At 45.3% G+C, this 21067-nt stretch overlaps 1 protein-coding gene across 1 annotated transcript in view; it reads left to right on the top strand.

Moving 5' to 3' along the window:
• The window catches only part of PPM1H (protein phosphatase, Mg2+/Mn2+ dependent 1H), a 273912-nt gene that overhangs the window by 120243 nt on the left and 132602 nt on the right, over positions 1–21067 (top strand). The window contains exon 3 of the mRNA XM_047787110.1: positions 11039–11383. Within this exon, the coding sequence (XP_047643066.1) occupies positions 11039–11383 (345 nt within the window). The remainder of the gene's footprint in view (positions 1–11038; positions 11384–21067) is intronic.

The raw sequence follows: 21067 nt of genomic DNA, 5'->3' as shown, positions 1-21067 counted from the left end.
AGCCTTGGCTATTGTGAATACTACTATGAACTGCTATACTACTACAGTATACTATAATACTACTATACTGCTGTGAACATACAGGTGCATGTATCATTTTGAATTATAGTCTTTCCCAGGTATATATACCCAAGAATGGGATTGCTGGATCATATGGTAGTTCTGTTTTTAGTTTTCTAAGAAAACTCCATACTGTTTTCCATAGTGGTTATACCAACTTATATTCCCACCAGCAGTGTAGGAAGGTTCCCTTTTCTCCACACCCTCTCCAGCATTTGTAATGAGGCCCATTCTGGTGGGTGTGAGGTGATACCTCTTTGTAGTTTTGATTTGCTTATCTTTAATCATTAGTGATGCTGAGCATCTTTTCATGTACCTATCAGCCATCCATATCTCTTCTTTGGAGAAATTTCTATTCAGATCTTCTACCCATTCTTCAATTGAGTTGTTTTTTGTTGTTGACTTGTATGAGTTGTTTGTGTATTTTAGAGATGATCAGTTGCATCATTAGCAACTGTTTTCTCCCATTCTGTACCTTGTCTTTGAGTTTTGGGTTTTTTGGTTTTCTTTTTTTTCTTTTTTCTTTCTTTTTTTTTTTTTAATGGTTACCTTTACCATGCAAAAACTTGTAAGTTTCATTAGGTCCCATTTTTCTTTTCTTTTCTTTCTCTCCCTCTCTTTCCCTCCCTCCCTTCCTTTATTTTTTTATTTTTTTTTATTTTTTGGCCAGCCTGTGGCATATAGATTTCCTGGGCCAGCGATGAGATCTGAGCCACAATTGTGACCTAAGCCACAGCTGCGGCCACACTGGGTTCTCAAACCCACAATGCTAGGCCAGGGATCCAATCTGTGTCCCAGTGCTCCCAAGATGCCAGTGATATTGTACCACAGTGAGAACTCCTATTTGTTTATTTTTGGTTTTATTTCTATTGCCTTGGAAGACTGACCTGATAAAACATTGGTATGATTTATGTCAGAGAATGTTTTGCCTGTGTTCTCTTCTAGGAGTGTTATGGTGTTGTGTCTTATGTTTAAGTCTTTAAGCCATTCTGAGTTTATTTTTGTGCATAGTGTGAGGATATGTTCTAATTTCATTGATACACATGCACCTGTCCAATTTTCCTAGCACCACTTGCTGAAGAGACCATCTTTTTCCTATATTTACATTCTTGCCTCCTTTGTCAAAGATTGACTATTCTGTGTTGTAATTTTTCCCCTTTAAAAAAAAAAATAAGGAGTTCCCGTCGTGGCGCAGTGGTTATCGAATCCGACTAGGAACCATGAGGTTTCAGGTTCGGTCCCTGCCCTTGCTCAGTGGGTTAACGATCCGGCGTTGCCGTGAGCTGTGGTGTAGGTTGCAGATGCAGCTCGGATCCCGAGTTGCTGTGGCTCTGGCGTAGGCCGGTGGCTACAGCTCCGATTCAACCCCTAGCCTGGGGAACCTCCATATGCCGCGGGAGCGGCCCAAGAAATAGCAACAACAACAACAACAGCAACAACAAAAAAGACAAAAGACAAAAGACAAAAAAAAAAGAGATATAGGCCTTTATTTAGAAGAGAATTTTTTTCCACCTGGTCTTAAAGCCATAAAGCCCAGCAAATCAAGTACAGCCAGAGAAGGCAGTGTCCCATCCCTTTGGTTTCCACAGAGTACCTGGAAGATTCTCAGGGTCCTGGCTCCAGGCTCCTTGTTTGTAGGACACAGCTAGCTTCAAAGAGCTGAGTGGCCATAGATTTAGATAAGTCACCGCCATTCCTGGAGTAGATTAGGTTTATTCTCTTGGTTTTACTAATATGAAATCTTATGTAAAATTCTTATTTCTTAAACTGCTATATTGCTTTGAAAAAATAAAGACAAATGAAAAAAAATCCACTTTCTTCCTTTCTTGGTATATTTAGTAGTCATGGAGCATCTGTTCTATACTGGGCACCCCCTGGAAATGCCACCATAAATGAGATAAACTTGAACCTCTGAGTAGGCTGAAACAGACACATCAGGCGCTTTCACACCAGTGAATAAACACTGTGGTAGAGGATGTATAGACGCTGAGGTGGTCCAGGCAGGCTTGATGGGGAGGGGAAGTCATGCTTCTGCTGAAAACTGTTCTCCAAGCAGAAGGTAAGGGATGAGTGTTTTAGGGCAGAAGAAAAACATGACATATATATCCTAGAGGTGATGAAGAGTTAGAAGAGAGGGAACGAGGGAATTCAGGACGACTGACAAGGAGCAAGAGAGGGGTGGCAACTAGATCATGAAGGGCCCGTGAGCCATATGAGCATTTCAGGAGACGGGAAAGAACTTTACAGATGGTCGGGAGTCATTGAAGATTCTATGCAGTGACGGAATGCGGGTATATTTGCAATAAAATTGCAGATTCGAGATGTTTTAAAAGCATTGTATTCATATAACTTGGCATTTTCCAGCCCTCTTTGGTAGCCTCACTGTTCCAGCCCCAGCTTAAACACCCAATGTCACTGCTGTTCCTCGACATTGGTGTGACCTGGAGGACGTGTTCATCCCTCAGACTTCTCAGATCTGCCTTGAGGTTCTCAGATCTCAGACCTCGTGCCTCAAACTGTGCACTCTTACCTGACAGCAGTTGATGGCACTGCTCCGAGTAAAGAAGCGGGTGGGGGGGAAGCAGTCCTCGTATCCGTTTCAGAATCGATGTATGGCACCTTCTGTTTGATCATGCCACTTTCGCTCACAAGTAGGTTTTTATTTTCCGTTAAGGTCTTAGGCCCATTGCAAACCCGTATAGCACCCCAGCCTCTTGTTCCTTGAAATGTCTGATGAAGTCATTTGACTTCTCTCTCAAGGCCCCGGAACAGCAAGCAGCCCCTTACCTAGGTCCTTTCTGCCTCCAGACAGACCCCTGGGGCCTCTGCTTCCTTCTCGCAGTTCACCTGCAGAAAGCCTAGCTCTCAGCACTCCCAGGGCCAGAGACATCACCCCTAAATAGCCCGAGGCAGAAGACTGGAACCTCTGGTCTGCCTTGCCAGACTCCAGAACCTCACCTTGACCTGACCTTGCCCTCGAGATCAGCGCCCATAAGGCCACTGTCCACATGGGTCTGTCTGTCTGTCTGTCTGTCTCTCTCTCTCTATATATATATATATACACACAGACATATATATATAGTCCTCTTTTCACCTGCATTGCCTATTAGTTGCTCCCCTCTCCCAGAATATTCTCTTTGATTCCATCACTGAATCATCACGCATGTGAGTAGTCCTAGACAGTATGGTGAGTGCTTCAGTAGGGGTGAGTGCAGGGTGGAGAGGGAGCATCTAGGAGGAGGTGATAGTTAAGGTAAGCACAAAAGCCAGGTGGTGATCAGAGTTCCCATCATGGCACAGTGGTTAACGAATCCAACTAGGAACCAGGAGGTTGCGGGTTCGATCCCTGGCCTTGCTCAGTGGGTTGAGGATCTGGCGTTGCCGTGAGCTGTGGTGTACGTTGCAGACGTGGCTCAGATCCTGCATTGCCTGGGAACCTCCATATGCCGTGGAAGCAGCCCTAGAAAAGGCAAAAAGACAAAAAAAAAAAAAAAAGCCAGGTGGTGGTATGGGGGGCAGCACGGTGCAGGAAACAGTGGTTTATGATGAACTGCAAGCACTGTAGTTTTGTGTGGGTGGGATTTGGAGTTAGAGATGGAATATGGAGAAAGAGAATCAGAGACTAGATCAGAGACTGCAGACAGGGCTCATAGCCTGGAGTCAGACCACAGAGCAGGTTGTTAGGCTGGTAAAAGACATATGATCAGATTTGGGGCCTTCAAAAAGCTTAGGTTGCAGGACTTCCTGTGGTGGCGCAGTGGTTAACGAATCCGACTAGGAACCATGAGGTTGCAGGTTCGATCCCTGGCCTTGCTCAGTGGGTTAAGGATTCGGCATTGCCGTGAGCCGTGGTGTAGGTTACAGACACGGGTCGGATCTGGCGTTGCTGTGGCTCTGGTGTGGGCCGGTGGCTACAGCTCCGATTAGACCCTAGCCTGGGAACCTCCATATGCCACAGGAGTGGCCCAAGAAATGGCAAAAAAGACAAAAACAAACAAACAAAAAAACTCAGGTTGCAGAGTGGGGAAGTGATTCGAGAGCCAAGTGTATATCGAGGCAGACTTCCCCTGCAGGGCCGGGCAGAGCATGGAGTGGGGGAGTTCACCCTAACACAAGGGTGACAGCATAGAGCGTGGACTCCGATCCCAGGTGCATCAGTTACTAGCGAGTGACCTGGACAGTCTTTTTCCCTCCTATAAAATGGGGTGTATCTTCATATGATATCACTTATATGGGAAGTGTAGAATATGACACAAATGATCTATCTACAAAACAGACACAGATCACAGACATGGAGGGCAGACCTGTGTTTGCTGGGGGGGACGGGGGAGAGAGGGGGATGGATGGGGAGTTTGGGGCTGGAAGATGCAGACTGTTACATTTAGAACGGATGGGTGATGGGGTCCTGCTGTATAGCATAGGAAACTCGATCCAGTCTTTTGGAACCTGACAGAAAATGAAAAAAATGGGTGTGTATGGGTAACTGGGTCATGTTAATGTACAGCAGAAAATGAAGGAACATTGTAAATCAACTATATTTTAATCAAAAAAAATTTGAAGTGGGGATTGTAACCACACCTCAAAGGGTGGCTATTCATAGGATTGTAGTAGAATTAAATGAGCTAATATTGGTAAAGCATTTGGAATATTGCCTGCCATATACGATTTGATAAAGGATGGGAAGCGTGCTCTAGATCTGTAACTGGATGGGTCTCTGCCTTTGTGGTCATTTAGGCTTTCCTAGCTCAGCTGGAATATGAGCGTGTGCTAAGAGCCCTCTCTGGCTCTCTGGGGTTGTTATCTCCGCATGTAGTACATCACTCACTTGAACTTCCCTGCCATAGGAGGACATTGAAGATCTTCAAGTCTCTTGACTGGCTTGATTTTATCAAGTTTGGAGTCTTTCAAAATATTATTTTATTTATTTATTTAGCTTTTTTTGGGGGGGTGGGCCTGCACCCGCGGCATATGGAAGTTCCCAGGCTAGAGATCAAATTGGAGCTGTAGCTGCTGACCTACACCACAACCACAGCAATGTCGGATCCCTAACCCACTGAGCGAGGCCAGGGGATTGAACCCCCCATCCTCATGGATCCTAGTCGGGTTCATTAATTGCTGAGCCACAAAGAGAACTCCCAAAATTTTATTTTTTTAAACAGTCAAATCCTTTTTCCCCAAATCTTTTGCAAAACCCTGATGTTTATAACTGGTAAAATGATGCCACTCGGGTTGGAATAATTGTCAAAGGGACTCATCACTTCAATACCCACTTACCTTCCTCTTCCCTAAGGTTCCTCTTCAGAACCAAGGAGCATAGTTTGGACACCACCGGTCTGATCCACTCAGGGAGATGTCAGTGACTCATCTGAGGTCATACAGTGAACCCATGCGATACAGGACTTGAACGGGGGTCTCTTCATAGCCCTCCTTTAGACCAGGGGTTCTTAACAGTGGCTGCTTGTTAGGATCCTGGGGAAGCTTTAAAAAAAAAAAAATGAATGGTGGGCCCCCATCTTCAGAAACTCTGCTTAATTGCTCTGAAATGGGCCCCTGCCTCAATCTGTGCCAGATTCATTTAGTCTACACTTTCTTGGTGGAGAAAAACTTGCTTTGTGGAAAATTATATTTTACAGGTTTTGGCTGTGAAAAATATTAATTGCCTTTAAAAATTCGCTGTACCAAACTTGATAGCATCACTGTGCATGCCATCATGTTTTGAGGTTTCTCAAAAGGAGAATCTTGAGCCTCGTGTCAGCAGCATCCCCAGCTAAGCTTCCTTGTGACTCTGAAAATTCCCCAGATATTTTGTCAGCTGGTGGTGATTGTGGTAGCTGCAGAATGCTTTGCCTGCCTGAAGGAAATGGATTACTTGTCAGTAAAACTTCAGGGTTGCTTTTTCGAAACGCCATAGCATTCCACAGCAGGGTGGCTCATTATTTCGTGCGGCTTGACCTTCTCTGGCTCAAAGGTATGCCTCTGGAAACATGATAACGTTTGTGTCACAGAACCTGCGCCCAGACACTGACACAGTTGCCCCTGTTCCGTCCCCCACCTGCCTCCCGCTGCAGGGTCCTGCAGGACGTTTGCTGGGTTTTCATTTAATCAGGTGTAGGAGGACCGTGTGCAGGGGTTTCACTCAGGTGGTCTTGGGCCCGCTGGGGAATTAGATGTGATCAGCAAGAGATCCTTTCCTTTTGCCACTTTCCCCTGGTTGTGGGGATGTGATACGGCAGTATGTGCTTTCCTCATGCAGCAAGTAACAAGGGCCAGCAGTGGGGTTGATAATCATTGCAAAGTAGTGATGAGCGTCAATGACAATTCAAGATGTGCGGAAAGACAAGATGTGCAGCCAAGTCCCAGATGCTGCCAACACCCCTGTGCTGGGTGCCTTACATTCACAATTGGAGGAAATGCCAAATTTCGGAGGTCTGTGAACATGAGGATGGGTTCATGTACTCTCTGAATTCCATCCACCGATGCCCTAAATTAAGAACCTTTTCTGGGAGGCTCAGTGTTCTCCACTTCCACCTACTTCAGATGCTTTTTTTGTGCTGCGTTTTGCTTATCTGTACCCTCCCCCTTCCTGTTGTGTGTGTCACAAGTTCCAGGACACTATGTGAACCCCCACATCCTTGCTTCTCTGTGTGCCCGGCTGTTGTTAATAGAATCTCACAACAGTGGCTCATCAGAAATGTCAAGAAGCCCATGGGACAGCTTGCCAGGACCTGTGCAGCATCCCTAGCAAGACCTGAAAGGCCCAGGCTTCTTCTCACTTCCTGTCCTACACCCTGTCCTACTGAAAGCTGCAGCTTTCAGTCTTTTTTTGCAAGAGGGTTATGCTACCTCCAGGTGTCACTTTGTGACCCAGGCAGGAAGAAAAAGGGAAGGATAAAGATCAAAAGGCCAGGCCTATTGAATTGTCCTTTTTTGTCAAGAAAACTCTTTTAACTTTCCTGGAAGGTCCACCCAAGAGATTTCTCCTTGCAGCTCACTGGCCAGAGCAGGGCCACATGACCACACGGAGCTGCAGGGGAGTCTGGGGTGGTGAGTATTTTTAGCAGACACGTCACTGTCCCAAACAGAATGGGCAGTGAGGAGGAAGGGAGAATAGAGGCTGGAGAAGTATCTACTGGAGCCAGCCCCCTCACCTGAGCCTCCTGGTCCGGTCCTTTCCTGACCGCCATATCACCTTTCCATCCATCTATATTCTGCTGTGTTGTCTTCGAGGCCCATCTTCTCCCCCACCTGCCCAGCCCGCACTGGTCTATCCTTCTTAGCCACTGAACTTGGAGAGCTAGCAGAGGCATCTAGGGAGCCCAGGGTGTCGGGTGGGAAGTCAGAAGGAGCCAGAGCCCTCCGTGTCTTGCTTGGGATGATGCACAGGTCCTGGCAAGCTATTTCCTAGGGAGCCTCCCCATTTTGGTGAAGCCCCAAAAATAGCTTAGCTCAGATCATATCATGATGAAATGACAGCAGCTACACAAAGTGTGTTCCAGGCATGTTACTTAGCTCCTCACTTGGTGTAAATTATTACGTTTAACCTCCCCAGCACCCCTCCCCTGTAAGGTAGCCATCACCTGCCTTTTGGTTCCTAGGAAAATGTGGCACAGAGAGGTTAAGCAACAGGGAGAGCCAGCTCTAGAGTGACCCACCAGGGTCCGTGGCCTGGACTGCTTGCCCCACCTTGCTCTGCCTCCCAGTCACCTGACTGGTGTTGAAGATGCCATTTGAATCCAGATCTTGTCATCCTCGGGTTGTTGCTCTTTCCACTTAACTGAGTTAGCATCCTTGTTTTATGATGCTTTTAGTCATTCAGAAGTGTTTCTTTCTGCCCGGATTTGATTGTCTTTTTAGAGTGGTATTTACCTTCTAACTAGCATCCTCCCCTTCATTCTTTCTTTGCTAATCCTCACAATACAGCTTGAATGATCTTTTTAAAAATATAAAGCAGTTTTCTTTCTTTCTTTCTTTCTTTTTTTTTTTTTGTCTTTTTGCCATTTCTGGGTCTGTTCCCACGGCATATGGAGGTTCCCAGGCTAGGGGTCTAACCACAGCAATGCGGGATCTGAGCCACGTCTGCGACCTACACCACAGCTCATGGCAATGCCAGATTGAACCCACTGAGCAAGGCCAGGGATCAAACCCGCAACCTCATACTTCCTGGTCGGATTCGTTAACCACTGAGCCACGACGGGAACTCCTAAAGCAGTTTTCTAATTCCTCCATCAGTCGATGGCTTTCTGTTCTTCTTAAGCTAAAGCCAAGGTCCTTCATGTGTCCTGGAAGGACTGAGGGGTCCAGCCTGTGGGACTGCTTCCCTCTCCAGCCTCATTTCATACCCCATCTTTCCTGCCTCCTTCCCCCATTCAGCCACATGGCCATGGTTCAGTCTCCTCCTGCTCATCATACACCTTCTCCACAGAGCTCTGCACCTGCTGTTGCAGCTGCCTACCACTCTCCTCTTCCTTCTTTGTGAATTTCCAATAGCCCTCAGCCTGGTCCTCAGGTCCTTAGGAAGCCCCCTCCAGTACGCCCATCTGCAGGCTGGCCTCGTGGCATTAGAACCTCTCCTTGTCACCCTCACCGGAATTAAGCTCTGATCTTTACTTGTGTGATTATTTGATCCATGTCTATCTCCCCCGCTGGATTGTTAAGATCAGACCATGGTGGGTATTTCTTTCATTTAGTATTTTATCTTCATGGCCCACTTTCACGCCTGTCACCTAGACAGTGCTCAGTAAATATTTGTTGACAAACAAACAAACAAACAAAAAAGTTTACCTCTTAGCCCCTAACACAGAATAGACTGAAAGCAAAGTTTTAAAACAAGAGTAAGGGGGAGTTCCTCTTGTGGCTCAGCAGAAATAAATCTGACTGGTATCCATGAGGACGCAGGTTTTATCCCTGGCCTCGCTCAGTGGATTAAGGATCTGGTATTGCCATGAGCTGTGGTGTAGGTCACAGATGTGGCTCAGATCTGGCATTGCTGTGGCTCTGGTGTAGGCCAGTGGGTATAGCTCCGATTCACCCCCTAGCCTTGGAACCTCCATATGCCGCAGGTGTGGCCCTAAAAGACAAAAAATAAAAATAAAACAAGAGTAATGGCACATGTCATCATAACTACACAGTATCTTCCAGCATCATTCTAAGATGGACCAAAAGTGGTGGTTACCAGGGACTGGAAGGTGGGGGGATAAAAGAGATTTGGGGTAAGGGTACAATCTTGTAGTGCATTGTAAATCAGCCCTAGAGATCTAATGCACAGTATACTGCATGTAGACAATTATATTGTATTATAATAATCACCCTTGCTAGGAGATTAGATCTTAATTATTCTTTTATCTTCCTTCCTTCCTCCCTCTCTCTTTCCTTCCTTCCTTCCTTCCCTTTCTTTCTTTCTTGCTTGCTTGCTTGCTTGCTTTCTTGCTTTCTTGCTTTCTTGCTTTGCTTTGCTTTGCTTTGCTTTGCTTTTCAGTGCTGCATCCGTGGCATATGGAGGTTCCTAGGCTAGGGGTCCAATTGGAGCTACAGCTGCCAGCCTACACCATAGCTCATGGCAACACCCGCTCCTTAACCTGCTGAGTGAGGCCAGGGATAGAACACACGTCCTCATGGATACTAGCTGGATTGGTTTCCACTGCCCCGTGACAGAAACTCCTAGATCTTAATTATTCTAACCACAAAAAAAGAATTAATTATGTGAAGTGATAGAGCTGCTACCCATTGTTATGCTGTCAACTATATCACAGTGTATAAAATATATCAAACCAACATGTACACCTTAAATTTATACAAGCCAATTATATTTCAATTAAGAAAATAAGATAGATCAAAAGGACTTTATGTAATGGTTTCAACTGAAAAAAAATTCAGTATTTATTGCCTCAGGGTAGATAAGTCTAGTTGTCAAAGTAGCTGTTATATGCACCTTAACTATTTGATCTCCGTGTTTAATATCTACCTCCTCCAGATACATTGTAATTGAGCTCTTTTTTTTTTCCTCCTATAGCTAAGATCTTAGGCATGTGTGAATCAAACATGTTTTTTTTTTAAGGTGTTCATGTTGAAGTTCCCTCGTAGGGCTCAGCAGATTAAGGATTTAGCATTGTTGTTGCTGTGGCTCTGGTTACTGCAGTGGCAAGAGTGGCGAGAGAGGCAAGAGTTCGATCCCTGGCCCGGGAATTTCCTTCCACAGTGTGTCTTGGGCACTGCGGTGGTGGTGGTGGTGGTGGGGGGTGTTCATCTTGAAATAGCCTCATAGTCAACCATCAGGTACCAAATCCATGGCAGATGAGGGACCGTGGTCTGCACAGAGCTTTAGGGTAAGAAGAGGAAGCTGAGAGGCTGAGTGACAGCTGGAAAACTGAGAGAATAAGGAAGGATGAAGAGATTTGAATGGGCTCCATCTGTAAAGTTGAATTAGACTGACTGTTTAAGGAAAAGCATATTCTAAAAATTCAGGCTGTAGACGTATGCAAATGGAGCAATTATCTGAGATGATCAAAGCCCTCTGGAGGGAAAATGGGTCTGCTTATTTCCCCTCCAAGAACCAATAAAAAGGGCCTTTCTTCAAAGACTCCAGGCCAAACCTGCCCTCAGGTTGCCTAGAAGAAAGGTGAGGAGTTAGAGCTGTAAAGACTTACCTGTTTGTGTGGAATATTTCTTCTCACTTCTACCGCGGCACAGCAGAGTAGGTCTCACCTCAGGTGATGACTGAGTCGGTGGTGACATGAGCTCCTCCCCTGGGTGGACAGGCAATGTACCACTTGATCCGTGGGGTGGTAGCAGTGATGAATCTGGGGGCCCATCCCTGACTGTTCTGTCTTGTTTGGACACCCTCAACTCTACCCGCACCCCGGCTTGTTTGCAGACCCAGGACAGACAACCAGGTGGATGCACTGAGGGTGGATGTCACCCTCACCCAGGGGCCGCGTCCACTGTGGTTCTCACTCCTTCCTGTCGTGCTCTCCCCCCGCAGGAATCTGAAGGCATTTCCTGCCACTACTGGTCACTGTTTGACGGACACGCGGGGTCCGGGGCAGCCGTGGTGGCGTCCCGCCTGCTTCAGCACCACGTCACGGAGCAGCTGCAGGACATCGTGGAGATCCTCAAGAACTCGGCTGTGCTGCCGCCCACCTGCCTGGGTGAGGAGCCCGACCACACGCCTGCCAACAGCCGGACTCTGACGCGGGCAGCCTCGCTTCGCGGTGGGGTGGGCGCCCCCGGCTCCCCTGGCACCCCGCCCACGCGCTTCTTCACTGAGAAAAAGATCCCGCACGAGTGCCTGGTCATCGGCGCCCTTGAAAGTGCGTTCAAGGAAATGGTAGGTATACAGAGATGACAGGGTGGTCACGGAAGCCACATCCTTGTTTCTCAGAAGGGTCCTTGGAAGGGGGTGTCTCTGACATGTCCACTTGCTGCCCGGTTCCCCTCCGTGCTGGCCCTCCTCCAGCAGGGCTTCCACTCTCAAAGGAAGTGAGTAGCAAGAGTTCTAGCATGGATCACGTGCTGGCAGAAATGTAAAAAAAAAAAGATGAAAGCGGGATAGTGCAGGAGGTGATAACTGCTTATAAGCATGTGTGCTATTGATTCTCTTTCTGCCATAAGGCTTATTAAGGGTATGGGCTATTGATTCTTTCTGCCAACGCTTATGGATGCCAGCTGGTATAACTCCACTTAATTGAAATGTGAGCCTGGTTGCCATCTGTTTCACACGTGGGTGTGAATTCCAGGTGTTTGAGGAACCAGAGCTTTTAGTCAGGTGCTCAGAAGTACCCTTCCTGTACAAATCTAACCCGAGAACAGCCATTTTCCTATGATTGGCAGTATGGTTCCCGATGCTTAAAGCAAATAGGGGCCAATATCCAAGAATTCTTTGATTTACTTGGGAACATGGGTTTGTTGGTACATTTAAATTTGTTTTTGTTTTGCTTAAAGCAAAGTCTTTATTAAAGGAAAGCAGATAGCTCCCAGGACTGCTGGGAGCGGGGAGAAGAGCCTCCCCTTCTCTATTGCCCTGTAAGGGTTTTTAATCTCTTAAAGGTAGGGAGGGTACCAACATGGGGTCCAGAAAGATGTGGTCTTCTCCCTTTGGCCGTGTTCAATTACCTTTATCAGTCCTTGTCCAAGAGGCTCCTAGGGGCGGAAATGTCTCTTAAGTCTCTTAGTTTCTTTGTCCTTTTCTTCCCATAAACTGAGTCACAGGGGTGTAGGGATTAATGTCCATTTGGGAGTAGGTACATTCCCTATAGTAAACAAGGCCTGTGGGGATGTTACTCCCTGGAACCCTTAAGCCACAAATGTTAATCAGTAGCCATATCAAACCATGCATCGAAGCCCATGCTCCTACACTGACTACCTGAGTTAATATTCTGCCTCAATTCCCCCCCCCCCCCCCTAGAGTTGGATTGGAGACTCTAACTGCGGCGGGGGGGAAGGGGCAACAACCACTCTGACTGCTTCCTGCTGAAAGGGGGCATCGTTAGGGGAAAGCAGTTAGGTCTCCACGCATGGGATAGTCGAGTGGGCTTCGGTGTATTTCATTGGGTACCCCTTCCATCACCATTTGAAGGTTGATAGATTCTAATTGGGATGTAATGAAGCAAGAAAAACAGTTAATTTTACAGGGTCTGAATAAAAGGATCAAGAGCACAGTGGTGGCTTATGGTAAGGAAATATTTTCACCCGGAGGAGGTCAACCAGTTCCAGGGGGCAGCTCTAAAAGCTGGAGCTGGATGGGACATCCCATGAATCTGTTGCTGGAGATCTGGCAGGGAATCAGACACATTCTGTTAATAATGAGCAATGCAGACACCGTGTAGATTTTATAATAGCACAGATAACTGTCCTTGTGAGGCGTATAGTACATTTAAATTTGAATGTGCGTCTGATCAGGGGATTCAGCCTCATTCCTGAGAACACACTCAGCTGCCCTCACAGTGTCCCCTGCGGTCCCTCTGCCTGGTGAGAATCACCTAGAAGGTCTCTTCTGCACCAACATCCCCTCCCCCCAGCTCACTTTCTACTGAGGCAATTATTTCGGTTCCAGAGATTTCTCTCCTGAGCAGCAGCCTGCGTGCGATAGAGTAAGAGCTATGGAAAGATATTGTAAGGACTAGAGTAAGGTGAGTGGGCAGGCGTGTCCTTAAAACCCAGAGATTAAAAATGATGACAAGCTCTTAAGTACAGCGAGAGCCTCTTGAAAAACATCTCTCCAGAACTGAATGTACACACCAGTTACATTCCAGGAGCTCATGATTTCATGTAATGAGTGGAGAAAAGTCAGTTTTACCAATCAGCATCATCTGATTTGTTCCTAAGGCAAAAGCAGGTCACATGAAATACTATGAGAATGTGAGTTGTCCTCTCCCTAAAGTGAGGAGAGCGTGCTGCTAATTTGCACTCTCTCCTCGCTTTAACTCATTTCATCTTTGGTGTTTCTCTCCTCATCACATAGAAATTTACCCTTTGAGTAGTAGGTGGTTTAAAATCCACTGCTATCTCGGGAGTGTCTGGTAGTCTTCAATCCCAAGAAAAACACCAGGAGGCTGGAAAAGATTATTTAGGAAATAAAGGAATCAGGGTAGTTAAGTTGACGCCTTCTCAGGTTTGGTGTAAAATCTCCTTCTAGTGTGGAAGCTCTGATGTGAAGAGCTGTTTCTAAATGCAAATGCTCAGAGAGCTACATATTTAATTGAAGGAAAAATTTGACAGTGGACTCTTCCCCTAGTTCATTGGAAGGAAGAAGTCAGCTTATAGGTTAAAAGGGAAAAACAAAAAAAACTTTGGATTTTTCATTTCCTTCGATAATTGCTCATGCTATTTACTTCACGCTGCTGTATTCTCTACGTTATCCACTAGAGGCCAATGTCACATTGAGTCGGGCCTTCAAGTCCATCCATCTCAGGCTGTCACTGCCCATTAATGGCTCAGGGTTCCTAGCAACTGCTGTGCTTGAAATGAGAGGCTCATTCAGAAAAATACTTAGTAAAGAGCCTCCGTCTTGGTCTTTAAAATCTTCCTAGCTTTTCACTAGCTAGTTCATTACCAAAAGTTTTTCTTAGATACTTGGTTGCCAGCAAAAAAAAAAAAAAAAAAAAAATCACTTCACTTTTTTGTGTAATTCATTCAATCCATAAATATTTGTTGAGCGCTCTCTCGAAGCCAGGCCTAATGAGGAAAAGAGCAAAGAAGAAATCAGGCAAAGATGGGTATGAAACAGGCCAAATATAAGCAGGAAGGGCCTCCGGAGGTGACATGCAGGGCGAAGTAGGAAACTGATATGGAGGCGAGGGGAGGTTCCCTGGAGAAGGGGTGCTCAGTGGAGCAGGAGCAAAGCAGACAGACTGAGCGGCCAGGAGAAGTTCCGGGCAGAGGAACCACTGGTGGGAAGAACCACTGGTGGAAGAGCACCCAAAAGGCCAAAGGCGGCACGCTGACATCCACAGCGGCCACGTGACAGATTTCAAGGGTAGGAATGAGGCCAGGTGACTTGGAGAGGCCATCTGTGCCGTATTAGGAATTTGGGGCCTGAAGCCGTATCTGTTCTTCTCTAAGCCATCCCCCCCTTCTAGCTTCCGTTACCCACTGAGGTTCTCCCCGGGATTGTCTCTCTGGCCCCGAGCGTGGGCTTCCCACTGTGTGCTTGGCCTTCCTGAGTGAGGATACTCCCCAGCCCTTGGTTCCCCTGGTTCCTGGCAGGGGGCCTCCTCCTGCTCGGCTGGGGACTGAGCCGGTGGATGCCTGTTGGCCCAGAATATTATCCATCCTGTGCCGTTTCTCTCAGTGTCCCTGCCCGGATGATGTCTTATGTTTCCCCTAACTACAGGCAGATGCTCTAGTGTTCTCTTTGCTTCATCTGGGACCTGAGGAAAAATCTACTCCAGCATCACAGAAAGATGCCAGACTTAACTATCCAATAACGTGGGGTGAGCGTCTAAACTTACAACACGGAAATTATATAGCATACTTTAGAGGCAGTGGCCTAAAAGGTCATTCCCAATCCATAAGGAATACTTTTCCTTTCCTCCTCCCCTCCATGGTAGGTTTCTGAGAGTCGGTGTTTGAACGTAAGCTTTGGTTTTTGGAAATGCTCAACCGGCAGTTTCTTTCTTTACCCTGTTGGCCTGACCTTGGTGGTTCCTCCTCAGGCCTTTCCGAGGGGGACAGGTTTGGAATTTCCTCGCCCTTCTAGTTTTTTTTCCTCAAAACAGCCAGCCATTTTCTAACTTGACTGTTTCCTTCCTCCCTTCCTTTCTTTCTTCCTTTCTTTCTTTTTTTGTCTTTTACGGCTGTACGTGTTGGTATATGGAGGTTCCCAGGCTAGGATCCAATCAGAGCTACAGCTGCTGGCTTACACCACAGCCACAGCCACACCAGATCTGAGCCACTTCTGTGACCTACACCACAGCTCACGGCAATGCTGGATCCTTAACCCACTGAGCGAGGCCAAGGATCGAACCTGCATCCTCATGGGTACTAGTCAGATTCGTTTCTGCTGAGCCACAACGGCGGCTCCTAACTTTCCTGTTTCTAGGTGTTCTTTAGGTATTGTAGGTTTTATGCCATTCTGATCCTCTATAATAGAAAAACTCAGTACTGAGTAAGATTCAGTCATTTCAGCTTTGTGGCTCTCTTGCTTTCTCTTGCACTTTTAATCCCTAAAAATTCCCCACGTCCAGTCCTTAAGCCTCAGATTTGCCTCACTGATGACATCTCTGCAGCTACCCCTCTGAGATTTGGAATGTATCTTATAGTATCTTTAAAGGCAAAGCTTGCCTCTCTTTGGGGTTTTGCTTTTTTTTAAGCATTTTTGTTTTTTTGTCTTTTTGCCTTTTCTAAGGCTGCTCCCACAGCATGTGGAGATTCCCAGACTAGGGGTCTAATCGGAGCTGTAGCTGCCAGCCTACACCACAGCCACAGCAATGCAGGATCCGAGCCTCATCTGCCACCTACACCACAGCTCACGGCAACACTGGATCCTTAACCCGATGATTGAGGCCAGAGATCAAATCCGCATCCTCATGGTTCCTAGTCGGATTTGTTAACCACTGAGCCATGATGGGAACTCCCAGGTTTTGCTTTTTTTATGATAGTTCAGCAAAGTGGAATCAGTGGTCTTTCCTTTCTCTTTCTCTCTCTTCATCTCCCACCATTGCCCTTCTCAATCACTAGTGTTTGTTGAGCTTATAATTTATAACCAGCATTTTTCTATACACGATGAGAATCTAGCAGTAAAAGATTCGATTTTATATCTGGGAACTTCTGGAGTCAGGCATTCTATGAACATAGAAACATACAGTTGCTCCTTTCCTTTACTGTCTTAAGTGATATGAAGTGAGGTGTTACTATCTGTCTGAACGAGAGAATCCACTACAAAGATTCAGAAATGAATAGTACTTATCTCTAGAAAAAAAGCAGGTACTCATCAAAAAACACGGACTCCCAGCAGTGGGAGGAAAATGCTGCAGAGAAGGGGAGGTGATACGTCTCATCAAATACTGTAAGCTGCTTTGAAGGCACTATTCTTCCTTTTCACTTTGATCCTCGGGCTACCTGGCACACAGTACATGGCCTATGAGAAGGTGACCACTGGCCTCGGATCTGTGCTGGCAGAGGCAGGTGTGCCCTGCGGCCACCTGTTGTAGCTCCTCTTGGATCTCCCTTCATTGTGAGAAGGCTGTGTGTACACCCCAAGCCTCCGCTGTCCACCATGGAAAATGAAACCCTCTCTCCCCAAAGGTCCAGAATCTCAGGAACTTTTGGACTGTCGTCTTTTCCACATCTCAACACCACTTTGTAACAATGCCTGCTGTTGCAGCCGAGGTTTGCCACCTATTATGTTTCCGTTGTTGCTTGGCCCAGGGTGACACATGCGAAGAAGATCAGTGTCCTTTAAATCCTGGTGTCGGTCTCCTTCCTACTTCTACACCCTCCCAAAACAAGCGTCGAAGGGTCAGCATTTCAGACTCACATAAGAAGTCACTTCCAGTTTGCACTGACCTGTGGAATCTGAAAAAAGGACAGACTGAACTTCTTTGCAGAACAGATGCTGACTCACAGACATTGAAAAACTTACGGTCTCCGGAGGAGACAGTTTGGGGGGTGGGGGGATGTGCCTGGGCTGTGGGATGGAAATCCTGTGAAATCAGATTGTTATGATCATTATACAACCACAGATGTGATAAATTCATTTGAGTAATAAAAAAAATCATATGATGAGCTATCATCAATAATTATTATCAATGATGACTCAGCCAACCAGAGGCCCCTTCAATTTTACTGAAAACAAATAAAACGTTCTAACTTTCAAAAAAAAAAAAAAAAGTCGCTTCCATTGTCGGTATAGTTGCAGAGACCTTTGCCCTCTTAAGAATCAGAACCAAGTCAGCAGTGGTGAACTCTTACCTGCAATCTCTAGGAATTGAATCCGACACACAGGATCTCAAAATTCTGTCCTATTTCCTTTTCAGGGTGGTTATAGATTCTTGGCACAATGAAGAATGTTTTGGAAGTTTGATTGTTACAAGAGGAGGAAAAATGGCAATATTTTAACTTATAAAACTACCACGTATCTTCCTATCACTCAGTAAATGGTTGGCAATACCACTCAGCTTGGCTTCGTTGGTACAAATCATATAGTGACACGGTGGTGAAAAAGGATAAATGCAAGGCTTACTAATAGTTTATCCTATGATTTTGAAAATTAGGATATCCGTGGTGAGTGGACCTGTATGTCTGTCTGTCTTTAATCTGGAGAGTTTTTGGTCTTTGGCTTTGGTAGAACAGGAAGTTTCTCCAAGAAGGAATGAGCATGTGATTCCACTGACAGCCAGCAGGTGGCAATATTAGGCAGTGCTGGTTTTTCCTTTCCTATTGCCAGGGCTGACAGATTGGCTTGTTCCCAGAATAAACCGAAATCAGACCCAGATACTAAAACCATGCAGAATCTTATTATTTGTGACTGACACTATTAGCAGTGTGCTCAGAACCATGTTTTAACCCAGTTAGGGGGAGCTGCCAAGTCCTATTGAAACTACCCAACACTTGCTTCTTTCTGTTTTTTGATACTGCTTTCTTTTTGCAACCTGAAATTGGTAGGAAACAAAGAATGATCCCGGAGTTGCATCATCTCGGGGACCTTCAAACCAAATTACAACGATCCCAAGCAATATATTTTCTTTCTTGCAATTCTTGCCTGCTGAATTACTCTCATTTCACACACACATCTCTTTTTGTCTTTCATTGCTCTCTTTCTTGGAACAAAACAGAGCAAAATACAATCTCAGGTTTTAAAAATTGGATCTAGTCTTTGATTTAGAGATAAACCTTGCTTAAATGTAATGTTTAGACAGACACAACACAGGATAAATCAGTCCTGCTAAGCAGAAAGTAGCCTTGAGAGGGAGTCGCAATTAAGCAGATAAATCAATTATCTTGTTAATTGAATCTTCTGAGTCATTTAAGTTGATCCTTTTAGGACATAGTTGAAAAGGGATGATAGTATGTCCCTGTGTTTTGCTAGTAATTTATCTTAGACTTATGTCTTGGGGTTTATGACAGCTAAAATGGGGAAAATATTCTAGATCAGTCTTTGTTTAGATCAGTCCTTGTTTAGCACCAAGCAGTGGGCCGTACTTCCACAATTTCCTTGATCTTTTGAAAAAAAAAATACCCAAACTTCTTGAGTGTTTAAAAAAAAAGACTGTATGTTTTCATGTTTTTTGCTTTTACCTAGAGTGTGAGAAGCTTAAGCTAATTGAAAAAGTTGAGAGTTTGACAAAATTAGGTCATTCATTCAACAGTAAATATGTCTTTATTGACTTCATTTATCATGTTTGATCAAGTAGTAAAAGAACCACCCAGATGGCCCTTACATGTTCCTTTCAGTACTAAGATTTTATGAAACATCTTTTAAAGAGGAGTAGGTGGTGTAGGAAAAAATAAATGTGCTATTTTGGCTTCTTAGGAGGGGAGGGGGAGGCAATTATTTTTAGAATATGTTCTAGTTACACCCAGTTTTAGAAGAAATAGAAGAGCCTATTTCCATGTCAGTGAATCCTTCAGGAGGGATGAAGTCTGTGGAAACACATCTTTCAAATCCTTATCCCTGTGATCCCAGAGAGAAACAAGTAATTAAAGTGTGCGTGTCTGTGTGTGTGTATGCGTGTGCACACACATAAACTACCACACCAAGGGGGGAGGTGATGAAAGCATGAACATATTAGCAAAGTTTCTTGGATCAAAAATAGCTAGACTTTGGTCCACTGTTTATGTGGGAGTGTTGCCAAATTTAGCATTCCTTATGCCGGGAAAACTATAGAGGGAAGGTAGTTGAAACATAGGCAAAGATGAAAGGAAAGATGAAATCCATGAAAAAAAAATGTTGACTCACACAATTAATGAAGTAGCAAGGGACTCACTGGGCACGCCAACTAGAATATTTCCCCCGAAATTGAAGGCAACTATTAACTCTGCTGTAGCAGAAAATCTTAGGGTCAAACACTCTATCTTGATATTTTTTAAAGGATTAAATCGTTTTATGATCAGATTTTCTTGTGCTCTAAACCATGAAAATAAGGCATATATGATGCAGAATAATCTTGGAGTTCTCTCTGTGGCTGAGTGTGTTAAGAACCTGACTAGTATCCATGAGGATAAGGGTGCTATCCCTGGCCTCGCTCAGTGGGTCTAAGGATCTGGCGTTGGCACAGGCTGCAGCGTAGGTCGAGGATGTTGCTCAGATCTAGTGGTGTTGTGGCTGTGGTCTAGGTTGGCAGCTTTAGCTCTGTTTGAACCCCTAGCCTGGGAATTTACACGTCACAGGTTTATCCCTAAAAAGAAAACAAACAAACAAACAAAAGAATTATCTTGTTCAAATCCTAAAGAAATTCTTTTCATGTGAAGTCTGAGTATTTTTTGCACCAGTGGTTTAAGTCTGTCAAACATCATTCATAGTCCAGTTTGTATACAGCATACAAATAGTTGGCGCTTAAGGGATTTTCAATCAAAATTGTCTTTCATTCAGACTTTAGGTATTCAAACAAATATTGATTCTGGATGTGAAGAGAGAGTTTTATAGTTAGAGCAGTTCTTTCCAATGAATTAAAAACAGTAGTGTTTGGGTGTGCACTTGATATACCAGTTTCTATATTAATTTGATGAAATCTATCATACTATCAACTTTATATTACTTATTTGAATGCAAAAAAGTGAATAAATCAACCCACAAACTCCTTCGTGAATAGGGTTGTCAGTTCTGTTTGATGTGTTGTTTGGAGGGTAAACAGACAAAACTTGTGACATCTGGATATTTTCTTTCTCCTCTTTCTCTTCCTGTGATAGCCTTTCCTGCTGGCATCTATGGCTTCCTCCTCATCACCCTGCAGCTTCCTGCCATCCCTGCTTGGGTTCCGATAACCATTCATTCGTTCTTGTCAATTGACTGCATGTTATCGGAAGCGTGGCATCCTGCTTAGTTATTATCTCAGTCAGCCTTCATTTGTGTTATAAGCTTCTCATTTATGAATGGCAGAACACAGTTCTCATGTTAAGGCGGCGGTAGAATGGTGCGAACATCATTTGAAAACCCAGGCCAATTGTCAATGCATTTCTTTTTTGTCTTTTTTGTCTTTTTAGGGCCGCACCCACAGCATCTGGAGGTTCCCAGGCTAGGGGTTGAATCGGGCTACAGCTGCCAGCCTACGCCAGAGCCACAGCCACACCAGATCCGAGCCACGTCTGCGACCTACACCACAATTCACGGCAACGCCGGACCCTTAACCCATGGAGCAAGGCCAGGGATCGAACCCACAACCTCATGGTTTCTAGTGGGATTTGTTTCTGCTGCGCCACGACGGGAACTCGTATAAATGAATTTCTTCGTTTGCCCATTTAACAGACATTTATTAAATTACCATTTGCCTGGCCTGATGTAGGTAGTGCGGGTCTGGCAAGGGGCAGCAGAGGTCTCTGCTGTCAGTCATGGAGTTCCAGCCCCTCACCCGTG

This window comes from Phacochoerus africanus, chromosome 7 (assembly GCF_016906955.1).
Source record: "Phacochoerus africanus isolate WHEZ1 chromosome 7, ROS_Pafr_v1, whole genome shotgun sequence".
In the NCBI taxonomy this organism is placed as follows: Eukaryota; Metazoa; Chordata; class Mammalia; order Artiodactyla; family Suidae; genus Phacochoerus; species Phacochoerus africanus.
This window is presented reverse-complemented; position numbering and strand designations above follow the sequence as displayed.